The sequence below is a fragment of the Besnoitia besnoiti genome, chromosome X, assembly GCF_002563875.1.
Source record: "Besnoitia besnoiti strain Bb-Ger1 chromosome X, whole genome shotgun sequence".
NCBI lineage: Eukaryota > Apicomplexa > Conoidasida > Eucoccidiorida > Sarcocystidae > Besnoitia > Besnoitia besnoiti.
In genome coordinates, this window is record NC_042365.1 from 894022 (window position 1) to 910432 (window position 16411).

At 56.0% G+C, this 16411-nt stretch overlaps 3 protein-coding genes across 3 annotated transcripts; 1 reads left to right on the forward strand and 2 right to left on the reverse strand.

Annotated features, from left to right (window-relative positions):
- Positions 1-1625: 1625 nt before the first annotated feature.
- BESB_016800 (rhoptry kinase family protein ROP35) lies at positions 1626-3538 on the reverse strand (the record flags this gene model as incomplete). The annotated part of the gene is made up of 2 exons (XM_029360395.1): positions 1626-2563; positions 3064-3538. The coding sequence occupies 2 exons, from the start codon at positions 3536-3538 to the stop codon at positions 1626-1628; spliced, it is 1413 nt and encodes a 470-aa protein (XP_029216371.1).
- Positions 3539-8338: 4800 nt separating this feature from the next.
- BESB_016810 (S1/P1nuclease) lies at positions 8339-13467 on the forward strand (the record flags this gene model as incomplete). Its single annotated transcript, XM_029360396.1, has 11 exons — positions 8339-8452; positions 8947-9037; positions 9421-9476; positions 9729-9797; positions 10152-10236; positions 10629-10696; positions 11069-11264; positions 11854-11975; positions 12151-12384; positions 12839-12896; positions 13202-13467. The coding sequence occupies 11 exons, from the start codon at positions 8339-8341 to the stop codon at positions 13465-13467; spliced, it is 1359 nt and encodes a 452-aa protein (XP_029216372.1).
- A 2034-nt stretch (positions 13468-15501) lies between these two features.
- BESB_016820 (uncharacterized protein) lies at positions 15502-16263 on the reverse strand (the record flags this gene model as incomplete). The annotated part of the gene is made up of 2 exons (XM_029360397.1): positions 15502-15553; positions 16049-16263. 2 exons carry the CDS (start codon positions 16261-16263, stop codon positions 15502-15504), a joined length of 267 nt encoding a protein of 88 aa, XP_029216373.1.
- Positions 16264-16411: the final 148 nt, after the last annotated feature.

The window sequence follows — 16411 nt, forward strand, 5'->3', positions numbered from 1 at the left end:
CTGAGGGTAGCCTCTAAGCCTCGTCGTACGTCCCCCGGCACGCCACCGCGCCTGCTTATCGTTTTCGCCGCCGCCTCAGGGGAGGGCGTGCGCGCGCCTGCATCGAGGCTCACGAGTCGTGTCCTAACTGCGAAGCCCAGAATCTAGAGCCGCAGGGCGCGGCAGATCGTGGCTGTGAGCCGGGCGCGTGGGCGCTCCCGCGGGGCGAAGGGAGAGCTGATCAAGCTGGCTTCACGAGTTGACGCCAAGCATACAACGTTCCTTGAATCCGTGCAGGCCGCAGCCCACCGGAATCCATTACGTGACTTCTCTACATTCATGCAAATGGCAGTGACACTGACTCGATAACTTGACTATACACACAAACAACGGAAACTCGTAGCGAACACAGCGACGAGGTTGCATGCGCACACCAATGAACTCGAGGCTTGTGAGGCGCACAAAAGAACGCGCATCTGCAATGCCCAAGCCCGGCGCCTGTGTCGCCCACAACGCAGTCGGGTCACGATATCCTAAGACCTTGGAGGGGTACGGCGCTTCGCAGATCGCTCGCTAACACCCCCTGAAAGGTAGGGAATTCGCGGGTCTAGTGACGCACCCCAGAAACGTGCCGCACGCGAAGCATCCGCGCGGGATCGGAGCCGCCGCTCGCCGTCTGAGTGCACATCTTCCTAAAACGCATCACGGCCTTGACTCAGAAGGGTCTTCCTGCCACACACACCCTGTGCCCGCGTCCCCTCCGCGCCGCGTCTGGGCTTGCTCTCCCGCTCAGGTCCTCTCCCTATATCGAAGGGTTAACACAGCCCCCTGAACGAACGCCTGAGCGGCCTGCCAATCCCACGCGCGGGGGAGGCACAGCATTGAAAGGGTACACAAATACACAAACAAGTGCGGGAAAAGATGTGTGGAGCCAGTTCTCGCCCTGATGAAACTGGACGGGAGAGTCTTGTCCTAGCGACGCGCCGAGGGTACACCCGAAGGGGTGGCGCGGCGAACGCCCAGACGCATTGAACGCCATCGGTAGCCTCGCTCGGTTACAACACACGAGACCGCACTTTGCCAGCACACCTCCACACGAGGTGGCTCCACCTCGCCTCCCTCCCCCCCTCGCGTCCCTCCCCCCCTAGCCCCGGGCCCCACTCGCGCCGTCCTGCACTTGGGTTTTCCACGTATTCGCCGAACGAGACCGAGAAAAGCACGCATGCGCCTGCGCCCGGTGTAAAGCATCGAAGCACGCGCTCGCACCGGGCGGGGAGCTCTTAGGATCTATGAGCCACCGAGCGGCTGCGCTCGCCTACGCGTGCGGCGTGTCGGGAGGGCGGGGCGGGAGAGAGCTGGCCTGCGTCCTCACGCGACCTAGCGTGTATTGCGGCGTGCCCTAGGTGCCCGATTCTGCTGTCTCTTTCGCAGCGTGGCTGCGTGGATCTCCGAAGTGCAAGCGCGACCTGGGACGCAAGCTTGTGACGGTGCGTCTCTCACAGCCCTGGGTCGTCACTGTGGAGCACGGTTTCCAAGTGCACGCGGACGCGGCCCTCGCGGCTCTGAACGCCGGGCGGGCAGCTCTCCGCGTCTGTCGCCTTCTTGAAAGCAGACAACGCCCGACGCATTCCTCAGGTCTCTCTGCTTCATTTGCTCGGCGGGGCAGCGGCCGCAGCTGGCGGCTCGCGTCGCCGACTTGGAAATGGGCTGGGGCCCGACCTGTCTCCAATCGTTCCGAAGTCGATGCCTTCGAAGTACGGGTCAGCCATGATCTCCGCGAGCGGGGGGCGGCCCTTGGGGTCGTCATCGGTCATTCGGGCGACGAGGGCGAGGAGCTTCGACTCCTGCGGCACCGGTGCTTGCTTCTTCGCCAACATGTGCATTTTTCCCAGCGTGATTCCCAGCGCATACGCGTCAGTTTTGTCACTGAACGTGGGGGCACGCAAGCGAAATTGGCTGTGAAAGGCTGCCTCGAGCTCCGGCGCAATATACCCGCGCGTGCCCGAGCAGTCGCCGCCGGAGTTGAACGGAATGACAGTTTCCATGTCTGCCAGGAAGATGTGGCCGTCGTCGCCGACTAGAAAGTTGCTCAGCTTCAAGTCCCGGTGTACGTAGCCCTGGTCGTGCAGGTCCTTCACTGCCCGCACCATCTCCGCCGCCGCGTAGTGCACATTTACCTCTCCAGGGTAGTCATACAGGCACTCGCGCACGCTGCCTTGAACGAGCGGAAGAAACAGGAAGACATACTTACTGTGTTTGCCGCGGAAGGACCCGTACTGAGGCAGAAACATGCTGTGCGGCTTGTCGGCGCGGGTGAGGAGTGCATGGATGTACCCCTCGTACGCGGCGTGGTGCGGATTCATCCTGCTGATTCGCTTGACCTTCACAACCAAGCCCCCGTGCGGGCGGCGCGACTGGAGGCCCAAAAACTGACGCAGCTGCTGCGACGGCGCACGCAGCAAATAAACCAGCTGGCCCCTTGACTCCGTCTCCTCCGCCAACCTTTCAACGGCCTCTGGATCCAGAAAGAGACCCTCATCAATCTCCGGCATGCTCTGGAGGTACCACCACCACTCGAACAGGCCTGCAAAGCCACATGGACAGACGCAGGAAAAAGAGACAAAAAGAGCGTGTGCAGGGCGACTATCCAGGTACCTCGAACCTGAGCACGCAAAGGCTCCCCCCCTCCCCCCCCCTCAACTGTTCAGCTGAACTGAGAAACGGGACGAGTGGCGGAGTGCGTGGACACGCCTCAGCTTGCGTGCAAGTAAGCCGTACACAGGAACACGCCAGCGTGAGTGCCCTCGCAGTCGCATGTAGCGCAGAGGACGTGCATCAGCGCCACAAGACACACATCCAAGGCTGACGCCCACTTATGAGCTGGCCCCAACCGTGGACGCGATCCTGTCTGACTTTGCTGTCGCGGGTCGGGCGCGCAGAAGTGAAGGGGTACGCACCGAGCACAGCGGGCGCCGCTGCTTTAGATACGTGCGCACGTCGTGGTCTACGCGCGTGGAGCACCGGCAAACCCGCGACCTGACTCGACGTGGACGCAGGCATGCTATGCCCTTGCGAGCGGCTTACTGATCAGGCCAGAGAGGCGGCGTCCGTGTCCCCCCGGAGCCAAGGCGGTGTGCGTCGCGCGTATCACGGCCGCGCGACTCTCTTTGTCATCTTCGGCCGTCGATTGGCGTCGAATCCGCTCGTGGGCGGCGCCAAGTCGACCAGGATCTGTCTCAGACGCCTCATCCTCCTCAGAAAGGGCATCTGCTGAGAGGTGCGGGGAAGCGAGCAGAGGAGAGGAGCGGCGAGCTTGCCGCCGCGGAGCGCCTGGAGTCCTCGGGAGCGCCGGGGTTGCTGTCCCTGCGGATCCATTTTCTCGGGGTGCGGCCTGGCTCGCCGAGAAACTGTAGAAGACAAGGGCTCCCGAAAAGTCTCCGCGGCAAACGCGAGGCCCGCAAGGCGAAAAAGAAAGGAGGAACGGAAGAAAAAACGAGGCAGCGACTCTCGCGCCCTGAGAGACGAGACTCCCAGTGCGAACTGAACGCACGGCCCCCATGATGAAAAGCACTCCTCAGTGACGCCACCGCAATTCAGTCACAAACGCGACTCCCCAACCCAAGGCAGCGACGTGTCGTTTCTCATTTCCGCGTCTTCCCCTGCTGGTGGTGTAGGCCTGCTGCCTGCAGAGGGATACTTGTTCGCGGTCAGGCTCGAACGAGCGCCGCGCTACACCCAAACAGCCGAGCGGCGGATTCGAGATCGCTCCAGATGTCCCTTTGGAGACTCTAGAACTACCACTATCCGTGCGCAGGCGTAACGTAGACGAGTTGGCCTCAAACTCCAAAAATCGACGGACCCTGCGCACGCCGGAAACACGCAGGCGCGCCGCCGCCGTTCCCTCGTGGCCATGCGCAACTCCCCGCGGAGACGCCGCTGCCCCGTCGACAGTTAAGGCGGAGCCCGCGCGAGCTAACGCAGCAAAAAAAAGCGGCTCGGAAGAAAGTTTGGGAACATGTGAAAGCCACGCCCCAGCGAAGCGTGGACGCGCCGGAGACGCGAAAACACGGCAGCCTCGCAGCAGCGACTCGTAGTTAACGGCACGCCTTGGCGACATACGCGCTGACGCATGCAGACGAGACGTCATGCCACAGTCGCCAGTGTCGCGTCGACGGGCAGCAGGCCTCACACGCGGCGGTCAAGCGGGCACTCGCCCGCCCGCCGCGGCGTAGAACCGTCTTTCTGAATAGCGAATGAATGGAGATGTGTTAAAGTCGGCATACTGCCTAAACTGCTGGGAAATAAACCGGCGCAAACTTTCTATCCATTTGCTCGAGGATGCTGGTGGGTCGGTCGTCCACGCCACCGGAGAGGAGTGAGTACCTCGGGGCCGCAGCACCTCCGAAATGTAAGATGACGACGTGCAAAAGCATACCGCGAGCGCAATTCTCGAAAAGGACCAGATCGTGCACATGCTCTGCCAGCTGCAATCTGCAAAGCACCAGTCTGTGTGCAGGCCATTTACCGACACTTCTTGCAGCGCGCAAATCAACCCGAGCCCCTGCATATCTCGCATTCCGTCACGATGGCCTCCTGACGTGACCCACGAGTCAACGGAAGCGCGCACTGCTGAATAGGGGGAACCACCAATTGATAGAGACGATTCTCAAGTTGAGTTGGGAGTACGCACAGAAGCGGAGCAAGCGGCGTCCTGTACCGGTTATAGTGTGGCGGCAAGTGCTTCAGAAGATTTGCAGAAGCGCGATATCTAGCACATTCATAGACCTGCTGCGGGTACGCATAGCTCTCCAGAACGAGGAGTAGTCGTACGAATATGGAAGTTTCGTAAACGCGATGCATGCATCGACGGCACATTCGCCACACACGTATCAGCGCTGGACTGTCAGTGTGTTAGCACCCTCCCCCTGAATCACTAACGTGACGCGGGGGCAAGACAACGATGCGGACCTTCGGCTCTGCACAAAAGGCCCTCTTCCGAAGTGTCTGCCAAAGGATATCAGGCTCTAGATATGCATACATTGGTCAAAACCGGATAATCCAATAGCACCGCCTTCCAGCTCTGGAGAGGCGACAGTAGCTGCTCGGAGGGCCGTTGATGCCACCGCAAAGGAACCAACGGCGAAGCAACCGTGAACGTGATCCGTGTTGCATTAGACGCAATATCACTAAGGCAGCCGGGCTGCTACTTGAGAAACCCCATGTGTGGCTTGTCTACTCGTCGCTGACCGTAAACGTTCAGGTAGGAAGCGGGTCTGCTGATCCCTGTCTTCTGTCTCGTGTCTAACAGTGGGCGTTTGCTCCGACGGTTTCGAACTGCGGCACCCTGGACTGACGGAGAGGGGGCTTCCACGTACCTACGGGCTCCACTCACACTCTAATGAACCGGTAACGGTGCGAGCCTTACTACATGCGCTGCGTCTATAATGGCCCAATCCACTTGCCGCTGCAACAAGGGGTTTGTTTACGTAGATCCGAGACACGTCGTCTCAGCGGCCGCCGGTGATACGCGAAAGAGCAGTACTGCCAAGATCAGTTCTAACGTTGTGCATGGCTTTTCGTCTCCAAGAGCAAACAGGGCGACCTCATCCCCATGTGGGCATCCACGGCGTGGATGTCGAGTCCTACGTACGGATCTTTGATTCGCTGCAGCTGACACCAATAATCCCTCGAAGACACCCGTCTCTCCTCTGATGACGGCGTGCTCTGTATCCCGATTAAGTCGGCTGAAAAGCCTCATGAGCAGTTGGGCCTGCGAATGAGCACCCATCTAAGGACTTTTGGGACTCTTCGCCTGAACTGCCGCACCAAACCCAGGTCGCTTGACACTCCCAGATTACGGAAGGAAACGGGGACGTGCCGACAGCTTCAACTCGTCTTGACTGAAAGTGGTATGGAGACCCAAGGCTGTCACTCGGCGATTTTGTGTCTAGACCTTTGCGGGAGGCGTCTCTAGCACGTCTCCGTGATCGAGAGGACCGTACGCGATCTCCAACATTGTGTAGCGTTCCCGTATGTGCAAGTTCGCAATCGACAACTCCACCTTGCATACCTTCACGCCGTCGGCCCTTTGCTTCTTGAATGTTGGGGATGCAAGGATCCGTTTACCGGATTCGTTTATTTCTAGTCTATGCCGTAGAACAGACAGGGTACTCAGTCGCCACCTGAGACTAACATCGGAATGCGGCGTAGGCGCCAGCGTGTTTGCTATGCTTTGTGAATGCGTGGAACCCCATCTAACCGCAACTCGGTGCCGTCTGTTTTTGCGATTCAAGCTTCCGTGGTGAACCAGCGTTCACGCGCTTCAGCGCCCACGATCCCGATGGCTTCACGCTCAAAAGGTTCGGGACGAAGTGCGGCCTTTTCATGCGGCGTGTCGGCTTCAGAGAAAACGATCGGTTTTCGAGGAATTCCAGCAGAAGAGCGGACAACGGAGGGATCTGCTGTTGCCACGCGGTAAAAGCATTGAACTAGCCAAAATTCTGCCTTCTATTTCCCCACGTTCGGCTACGCCGATTCCTTCCATCGCTGATCTTGCCCTCCAGCCTCGCTCGCTCCTGTCTCGCTGTGTTCGCTAGGAAAAAAGCGACGATATCGTCTCATCTACTTTTCTCTACCCCTCTGCAGCTGCAAACGGCCACAGACGTCTTGGGCACCTTCAAGTTTTCGCCTTGTACCCCAGCAACCAGTCTGTTTCAAGTGAAGCCGCGTGCAAATTCCAGCTCAGGGCACCTGACGAGGGCCTTCGTCAGCACGTTGCAACTCCATCGCTGTAAGCCTGAGGCACAAAGCTTGCTTCTTCGTCTTTCTCTCTTTTCTCTCTTACTGGATACTTTTCTTTTCACTTTTTGTCCGTGTTTAGAAAAGGAAGCTCCTCGGAGGCCGTCTTTCATTTTCGTTCTATAGGAACTTTTCCGCATACACCCAAAAAGCCTGGAGCTTCATGGACGGAAAAACGCATGAGCGAAAGACGCTCGGAGATTCTGTTGAAAAGACTCCCTCTTTTCCTCTGTTTTTTAGCCACCAATTCCTTCGTCTCCCGCGGAAATATAGGATGCAGTGCGCTTTTCGTCGGCAAGACCCACACAGAGTGTCTCTACACCGTCGCTTGCTGATGGATTCTTTTACCGCTTCTCCCGACCTCTCTCGCTTCGGCCAGAGCCCTGATCCGTTTATTCCCCTTTTTCGTTGAATTTAGTGCCGGCGTCAACTTTTGTGTCCTTTGAGTGAGTTTTTTCCGTTTTGCGTTTGCCGGCGAGGCGAAGAACTGAGATCCCCTCTCTCTTCAGTCTCTTACAACGGGCCTGGCGCCGTCCCCAAGAGAGGCCTCACGGTGCTGTTGTTCGCGACGCTTCGCCTTGAATTAAAGCACAAAAGAGAGACAACTGCGTCGCCTCCATCGTCGTCTCAGTTCTTGCGTTCGACTGCCAGCTTCATGCGTCTTTCGAGGCAGAAAGACCTCCTATTCTAGTCTCGGCGCGCACTATCGGCGGCGCCGGCTGAGTTCGTCTCCGGTGACTTCGTCGAGGAGAGAAAAGTTCGTGGTTTCGAGACCTTCTATCGTACACGTACACATACGCATAGGATCTCTTAAGGCCTCGACTAGAGCTTCAGCGTTTTCCCCGGTTTTTTCCTCACGTCACGCCGTGGCTGTCGCGCGTAGATTCGTTTGTATCTCCTGGTCCCGTCTCTGTGTGTGGAGCCAGAGGTGGTATTCTGCTCCCGTTTTAGTTCAATCCTTACCTTTCACGCGAAGCGACTTCAGAGCGCGCTCTTCATACGTTTCAAGTGATGCCCTTCCCCTACATCTCTCTGCCTTCTACCTCTCACTAACCCTCCCTCCTCGCGCGCCCGTCGCGTTGGTCTCAGTGTCCTGTTGCAGGGTTTCTTCGTTCCTCTGTTCTGTCCATCTTCAAAGGTTCGGCTCCTTTCTCTGTCTGCGTTTCGTCGGCCGTTTCTGGCCGTTTTTCAACTGCATTCGTCTCCCGGGTTCGCTCGAGAAGCTGCTCTGTTTAGCGCGAGGTTTCCTCCTCTCTTCGTGTGCTCCCGCGAACTCATCGTCTGCTGCTGCACTCTCTCTCCTTGGATGCCTTCCAGAGCTCTCCCTGAGGAGTCTGGGACTCGCGCCTTTTGTTTCTTCCTACTCTCGTCTGCGCGGCGTCGCGCTCTAGACTCCCCTTTGCTCTGTTTTTCTTCTGCCGCCTCTATCGCCCTCTCCAGCATCTCGCGCCCCGAGGGTGTCTCTCATTGCTTCGAAGACCGCTGCTGCGTTCTTCCTGAGGCGCGACACCTTGAGCGTCACACGGCAAAGCCTAGAGAGTCAACGCGAAACGAATTCAACATGAGAGCATTTCGAAGTGAATCGGCGACCCTCGCGGTCTCCGCTGTCTTGCTCCTCTGCTCCCTGGCGAATGTCCTACGGGCGACCGCCTTCAAAGTTCAGGCGCACGAAGCTGTGAGTGGGCAGTCTCTTGCTTTCATTTTTGTTACAGAAGCGGGGAAGACGACGGAGCCTCCCGACGCGGAGCACCCTGGGAGCGTTCATTAGAGACCCTGACAGAGTGCTGTGTCAGAAAGAATTCCATGCTGCATTCAGTTGAGCCTGTTGGTCTCCCCTCCGCTCGGGATCACTTTTGGCCCCCAGGGAACTGTCCGTACATATGCAGAGTCGCAGTGGTTTCACGTGGAAATCTAATCGTTTGTGGAGTTTGATGCGGCCGTGATGCATGTGCGTGCGGCGACGAAGCTGATGCGCGGGCTCGGACTGCGTCTGCGCCACTCTCTTCGCAGCCTCGCGTTGTTTTCTGTCGTAAGCTGTTAAATTTTTCGGATCTCCACGCGCCCAAGTGGGACAGGGCAGTTGCACAAGGCCCTCCATCGTGTGTTTCGCGAGCGTCTCTGCTGAAAAGAGAACGGATGTCGGGTCTGTCTGGTTTCCTTCCTGCGTAGGTGTCGATGACCACGCTCAGTGGCCTCAGCACTTCGGCTAACCAGGCTCTCAGGCGCTTGCTCAACGGAAAAGATCTCGCCGATGTCGCAGGTGAGATAACAAGAGCTGTGCAACCAGCAAACACACATAAGCCGCAAACGGCGTTTCTGCAGCCATACATGTATCTATATATGCCTGCTTACTGCATGTAGGCCTGCGTGCCACAGGGAGTAAGTGTTGTGTGGGGGCATGCGTACATATATCTAATTATAAATATTTAATCTGCAATAGGCACATCAGCATCAGAAGCGGCGCATGGGGCGGGGGAATGACATCTTCATAAGTCCCTAGCATGCACTCGCGTACCTCTGCATGTTGCATATATTTGCATATACGTAGAAGTATCTATATGTGTTTGTGTAGGTAAGAATATATCTGGATACATCTGTATTTAACGTGGCGTGTGGTGAGTCTCGATTTTTGTTTCATTTCAGGCTGGGCGCACCGCGTCTCTGATAAGTATCCCGACACTGCACGTCTTCATTTCATGGTAAGAAGCAGGCGCTGACGCAGATCATGTCCTCTTGTCTCAGTTTTTTACGTTTCCTCTCTCGTTTTCGGCTCGACACTGGGATGTCTCCGGCGCGTTTTCGCGCTACTGTGTTCGCGTCCTCGCTGGCTATCTAGTTCTCTTGCGTCGACGAGGCTTCAAACCCCAAATAGATCAGTGAATGGACACGGAGCGTCGAATCTCCGGTCGCCCGCCAGCTCGCGACTGCATTGTTTCGTTTGGCGTGTGCAGGCCCAACCGACGTGTCCAGCCAAGCCGATTCGGTTGGAGGACGTTGAGCTCGATTCATCTTTCTGCAAGGTAACCGCATGTGCGCCCATTTTCTCGCACGCTCAAGCTCCTTTTTTTCTCGGTAGATGAATGCATGCGAAGAACTGTAGCGTTGCCGCTTGGGGAGGCTGACTAGTGAACGGGTCGCCGCGCGCTTCGCACCTATGGGTTGCAGCTGCCTGTCCTTCGATTTATCGTCTGCAGTTTTGCTACGATGTATTGATTCTCGTCTCCTGTAGTGTTTTCTTCCAGCGTGAGGTTTTCTGTAGTTTCTAGACATGTTTGCTGCGACTGCGGTGCACGAAGCCTGGGCTGCGAGATGTGCTGGACACGCGTGGGGACTGCGGCTTTCATGCTTTCTGCCTTTTTCTGCTTCGTTCTCAGGAGAAAGGCAACTGCCTGCTGGAAGCCATCACGTACTTCTTCTTCCACCTGGTAGATCCTGACCAAAACCAAGTGCAGCAAAAAGGTACTTCCCTCGCAGAGGTCGATCCTCAATCGATACCATGAGTCTCATGATATACGCTGAGTCTCATGTCGCTGCGCAGACATCTACAATAGACGGATATATGTATTTATGTATTCTATAATGTTCGCGTGTGCTCCAGTAGGCAGCCACAGGCGTCTAAGAATACGTATATATATATATATTCGTAAATCTATACAGATGTCACCATAGATGCACGCGCTTACCGAAGACCTAAACACCACCGCTGCGTATTAGAGTGCATTTGCTGATGTCTCCGCGGAAGACGACCTGAAAATTGATGGCCTGCAGTTCTAGAGAGCTCAAGAGGTTGAACGCGGTCGCTGGGCAGCTGACTTGGATCGTTTCCTCCTGACGCTTTGAGTTCTCTTCAGACCCCGAGGTGATGACTACGACGAACTTCGTCTTCCCTCACGGTATCAAGACGACAGATGCAGACGCGGTAAGCCCAATGTCCGTATTCACGTTGGCATTTCACCTGTCGCGAGACGGCCGCGCGCTTTTTCGTGAGAATCTATGCCTAGGTAGGCGCATACGCGCGTCGCCAGCCACGCACAGAACCACACAGCGGGCTTATCGCACACGGATACACAGACATATGTATGTATGTCTACTTTTTTTTATTAGGGAGACTTTTTAGTGTGTGCATGTCTAGCTGCAGTGTGTGCTTGCGCCTCCGCGAGCGGTGTTCAGATCAGACAGGTGTTTTTGAGTTTAGGAGGCTGGAGGCCTCGTTTTGGCAGCGGGGATCTCTCCTAGTTGCGAGAGTTTGACAGCCAATCGATTGTCTCGGTCTCGTGGGCTGCGTGCGCAGGTGAAATACATCATCAACCTCATCGCCGATATGCATGAGCCCCTGCATCTCGGCAGCCAGGACGACAACTTCGGAAGGAATGTCGTCGTGCAGTATAACGACGGCGCGCAGATGCGCTTGACGTCTTTCTACAACTACATCGAAGGCGTCCTCATCGACAAAACTATCAAGCAGAGACAGTACTTCTGGTTCTCTGGTACGTCGGCCAGTGTGTCACCCTTTATTCAGTCGTCATATCCGTGCATCCCTTCATTTCCATTGTGTGTTTGCTGGCCTCAGTCTTCAGACCTCTTCATGCGTAGTTCTGTATCGCATGGGCCTGAGGCATGCATACGTTCACGTAAAACTCACGTAGAATAGGCATGTATATGCGCATATGCATGCGTCGAGATATACATATATATATATATATATATAAATACATGTGTGTGTATTGCGTGGTACTCCGTGCACATTCGTGTCCGTGCATCGTTCTTCGTGGATACTTTAGGGTTTTCAGACTCGAAAACCACAAGCGAGCGCGGACGTGTGTGTAGCCACATCCCAGACCAGTATGTCTTTCCGTTGCGGTGCACGCGGGAATTGGCAGGCTATTCATCCGCTTATTCGCTCCGCGTGCTCGGTCGCTGTTGCGTGAGTGATGCTTGCGTTGCGGCGAGGGGAGCGCGCGAGCGGAACGGCGCTGAGACTGATGTTGGAAAGGAAATGTTGGGAGTCGCACAGCAGACGGGGCTGCCGGCAGATCGACTCTAATCTTCTCGTGGCGCGCGCGCTGCCTTGTGCAGGCTGGACTCACGTGAACTCCATCAAAGGCTCCTACGACTCCGAGAAGACTCTCTTCGCCACGCACAAGGAGAAGATGTTTTCTCGCTGGACGAAGGAAAACCGCGTTGTGCTTTGCAACGAGGTGAGATACCTGTGTGTGAAAGCAGCGCTGTATGATTTCAAGGGTCGCGCCTCTTCTCGCGGTTTGCTTGTTTCTTGTCGGCTGGATGCCTGAAGTAGGGGTGAGCGGTGGCTGCGTCGCGGGTTCGATCCCTGCGCACATCTCTGTTTTTTTGCTGTGTCTCGCCACTTCGCAGCTCTATCCGCAACTCCGCAAAACTGGCAAAGACGCGCGCGCGGCTGCGAAGGCCCTCGGCAACGCGAACGTCGACGATTTCGCCACTGCAGCTTTGAGCACCTTCAAGAGCTCTGACGCTGTGCCTCTGTTTGAGATCGACACAGCAGCCGAATTCGCGCTCTTTGAGGTGCTGAAGAAGCGCATCTTGCTCGCGGGTGCCAGGGTCGCGATTGTCATGAACCACATTCTGCAGGTGAGAAATCGGCAAAAACTCCGCGAACGCTGTGCCCGCGTGCGCACGATCTCCATTGCTCAAGTCGTCTCTCCGCTGCGGCTGCTGGAGTGCATGCATGTCTGTTGATCCGATGAGTTCAGTATGTGTTTACTCGAGTCGAGTAAACAGAGACACAGATCCTATATTGCCGGAGATTCTACGTTTTCAATATAGCTCACTGATCCGCGTGTCTGCCAAGGAGACCGTCGCGCCGGGGCTTTCTATAGAGGAAGGGGCTGTCGCAGCCTGCGTAGTCTTTCGCCATTCGTTTGTTCGATTCTTGAGTTTGAAATGCACATTCGCGTTGAAAAATCATGCGCGAGACAAGAGCAAGGCGATTCGGTGTTTTTCTTGCTTCAATTCCGCGCGTCTGAGACGCCTCGCCCACTCTTCGTTGAAAGGTCTCTGCCTCCGTTTGATGCGTTTTTCTCAGGTTCGCGAGAAGACTGATCTCGGTAAACTGCGACAAGGCAGCGGCGTCGCGGACGTGGGTACGTATTCTCCGCTTTCCGCTGTTTTCCAAGCAGAGCATTTTATTAGCGTTATCTACAAGATCGCGCATTTAAGTATATCTAGAGGCTGAATTATTGACGCACCAAACGTATGTAGACAGATGTAGACAGCTACCTAGCCTCTGCGTGCATGGCATGCAAGCCTTATATATATATATATATGCTTGTATGTATGCATGTGTATATGTATGTATGCAGATATGACTAGGTCGGAGCTTATGCCGTGAACCAGCTTGTGTTGTCGCTCGACTTTTTTGTGGATACATTCCTGTGTGTGTGTGCAGTGGACTCTGTCGAGCCTCCGTTGGCGGTTGAGGACATGTCTATGGTCTACCTGAAGAATTTCTTGACGAACTTTGCGATTTTCCTGGTCATTCTGCTCTTCTTCGCGTACATTTCGCGCTTCTACTCCTCGCCGCCCGGGCACTCGCCAGCGCACAGAGGCGGCGCGGGTGCGTTGGGCGGCAGCCCCATGACAAAGCTCGCGGCAGTCGGTGGCACCGCTGGCGGGGGAAATCGCCTTGAGATGAGCGACATGAAGGACAGCTAGACAACATGCGTTCCTGAATAGACACAGATTTCAGGCCGCGCAGCGCCCTCGGGTGGCGGCAGTCGTCGTAAGACCCATAAGCCTTCACGCGATGCAGCTGGTCTGTCACGCGCTGCTGAAAGGAGAAATGAGGTGACACCGAAGCGTGGTTTCGTTCCCAGAACTGAGAAAAAACCAATGCAGGAAACGAGCAAAGAGGCAACGTAAACGAGAGAAGCCCCCAAAAGCGGCAATAACGCGGGCGAGAAGACGACGGCGCCCGCGCGAGAATCTCTACCGTTGTTCCCGTATGCACAAAGTGCATACATGCGGTTTGTTCGCGTACCACACGTGTAGACGTCCGTCCCAAAGGCGCGGACGCATCGGCGCGTACGCGCATTCCCCTCTTCCCTCACATACATATTTATATATATGTGAAAGTGCTTGTGTGTCTGTCTTCATGCGTGTCTGCTCGGTGGACATGCTTGAAGACGCTCACGCGAACGTCTTGTTTTCCGCGAGTTTTGTGTTCGCTGTTGGGTGAGAGAGGCACTGCCTCGCCGTAGTCTTTTTTGCCTTGGCCGCTTACATGACTCGACCTTCGGTCATGTCTGTTCATGCACTCCTTCCGCCCGGTGCCTCACGCGTAGTTCTCCTCTTAAGCAGCGCGAAGAAGCCTCTTCGAACATAAGAGCCGAGCGATTGAGAGCCTCTTGTGTGTCCAAGCAAACAGTGGATTCACAGCTTACGCACACACGTGAGAGACCGCTGGGGAGGCAGAGACTGCAGCACCCTTCCAAAGGCGTGGATTTTTGTATATATAGATTTTCACATTTGGTCAGTAGTCCGCTGCGCAGCGACAAGATTAGGCGCCTTGAGGAGGAGCGGGAAGAAGAGAAGCGAACTTGTACGTATTCGCAGCAGAAAAGGTCAACTCTGCACTACGCAGAAAAGCACATCACCGTCACGAGACTCAAATTACTCATCGACGGGAGGCGCTGAGCAGCCCTGCCAAGACTCGCCTCCTGCTTCGAGAGGCGCGCGCGAGGACAGGCGCCGCGCGCTCGACCCTTGCAGAAGAAGTCTTTCTGGCGCTTGCCATGGAACTAGGTGACCGCTTCAATTCTGCGTGGGCACTCGGCGCCTAGAAAAACCGGTTGACGCGCGGCGTCGACGAAAGCGTCATTGATTCGCGGCGAACCTGATCGTAAGCGTGTGCGCGGGCACCTGTGTTTTGGCGAGAGCTGCGCTGCCAAGGAGGCACAGTGCAGGCCTCGTGAGCGCTTGCCCTAAACTCTGTTTCATGCAAATCTACGGGCAGGATTTTTCGTTCGCGCTGCGGGCGCCGCTCTACCGCACACGCGCCAGGGCCTGCCTAATCAAACTCTCTTTAACAGACATCCAACGCAGCAAAGTGCGCCGCGCGATGAGCATACTGCAGCGCGAATAAGACATCCAGTGGCGAAATGAGGCGAATAAAAAAAAGAGGAGAGACGCAATGTAGGGAGCAAGACACTATCGCCGCAGTCCACGACGAAGAGAAGCACGCCCGCGGGCTGGATGTCTGTCGCCCCGGAGAGGGAGCTAATTTAGACAGAACCAGCAATCGACATTAAAGTTGATAAACTCCATCCCCTGTGAGTTTAGCAAATCCGACAGCACGCCAGAAGACTACAGAATAAACAAAAGCAAGAAAAAAACAAGGCGCTCAAGCCGCTGCCTGCGCACGCGCAGACAGAACCCAACCCGCACAGCAGTCTAGACACACATTGCGGACGACCTCTTTCCGGCGCAAACGCCTAATCGACGACTCCGCGTTTGTGGCGATCTACGGGCGACTTCGAACTCGCCGGCGCTCTCCTCTCACCCGCCGTAGACGCCGCACCCTCCCAGTCTGCGGAGGACGGGACTCGACAACAGACATATACCTGCACAGAACAATACCGTGATTTGCCTGGAAGGCAACCCGCGCACGCGAGCGTAGATTATGCGCGTCTCTAAAGCAAATCGAGGCACGCAGTTCGGCGAAGCAAGACAAAGAGCGCCGCCTACGTGCTACTGGCCGCGGCCGCGCGTCAGGAGGGTCGTTGCCATCTTGAAGGCGAATCTGCGAAAAAAAACACGCAGAAAAGCACGGAAACAAACGAACAATAAGTCTAATAAAAATCGCAACGGCTTCGAAACGTGAGCTGCGTAGTGCGGGTAGAGACAGGCTGGCAGAGCTTCTAAAGACGAGTGTGTTTGCTGAGCGCGCAGATGGGCGAGAGCCAGAGCGAGCATTTCGCATGTGAATTAAACACGGAAGAAAAAGAAGAAAGCACGACGATCCATGCCGAGCTGCATCGGGCGGCTCTATCAGTGCGGTCGATGCCATGGACGGAAACCCAAAAAAGGGTACGAAAATGATGACGCAGAGATACCGCCACATGCGTGGACACGCACCTCATTCTACAGAAAAAAAAAGGGCAACGAACGCACCCTCCTGCATGCCCAGCGAATCGCGCTTGTGTTGAGATAGATCTCTGCTTGCATGCACACTCAAGGAAATCTACATACATATAGATACATATGTAGATAGATGTAGGTAGAGACAGCATCTCACCTTCCAGGCCAGAAGCCAGGAAATCTGAAGGGCCTCAGGACCGACGGCGTGCCGGTGGTCTGGTGGGTGAGTTTGGAGAAGTACGGAGGGCTGTAGAAGGAGCGATAGAAGGATTCGCGGCGGCGCTTGAACACCCCGTCGAACTGGTCAAAGAAGTAGATCAACTGGCGCTGCTTGCACTTGTGCTTGCTGCGCTTCCCCTTTGGGACTGCCATCTTGAGAAGAGACGAAGAGGAGAGAGGCTGGACAGGGAAGACGACACCGTCAGCGGACAGCAGAGAGGAAAGGAGCGAGATCCGCCACGCGACAGGCAGTCGGAAGGCGCGAAACAGGAGGAGCAAAGCGAAAAGAAAGAACGGAAGA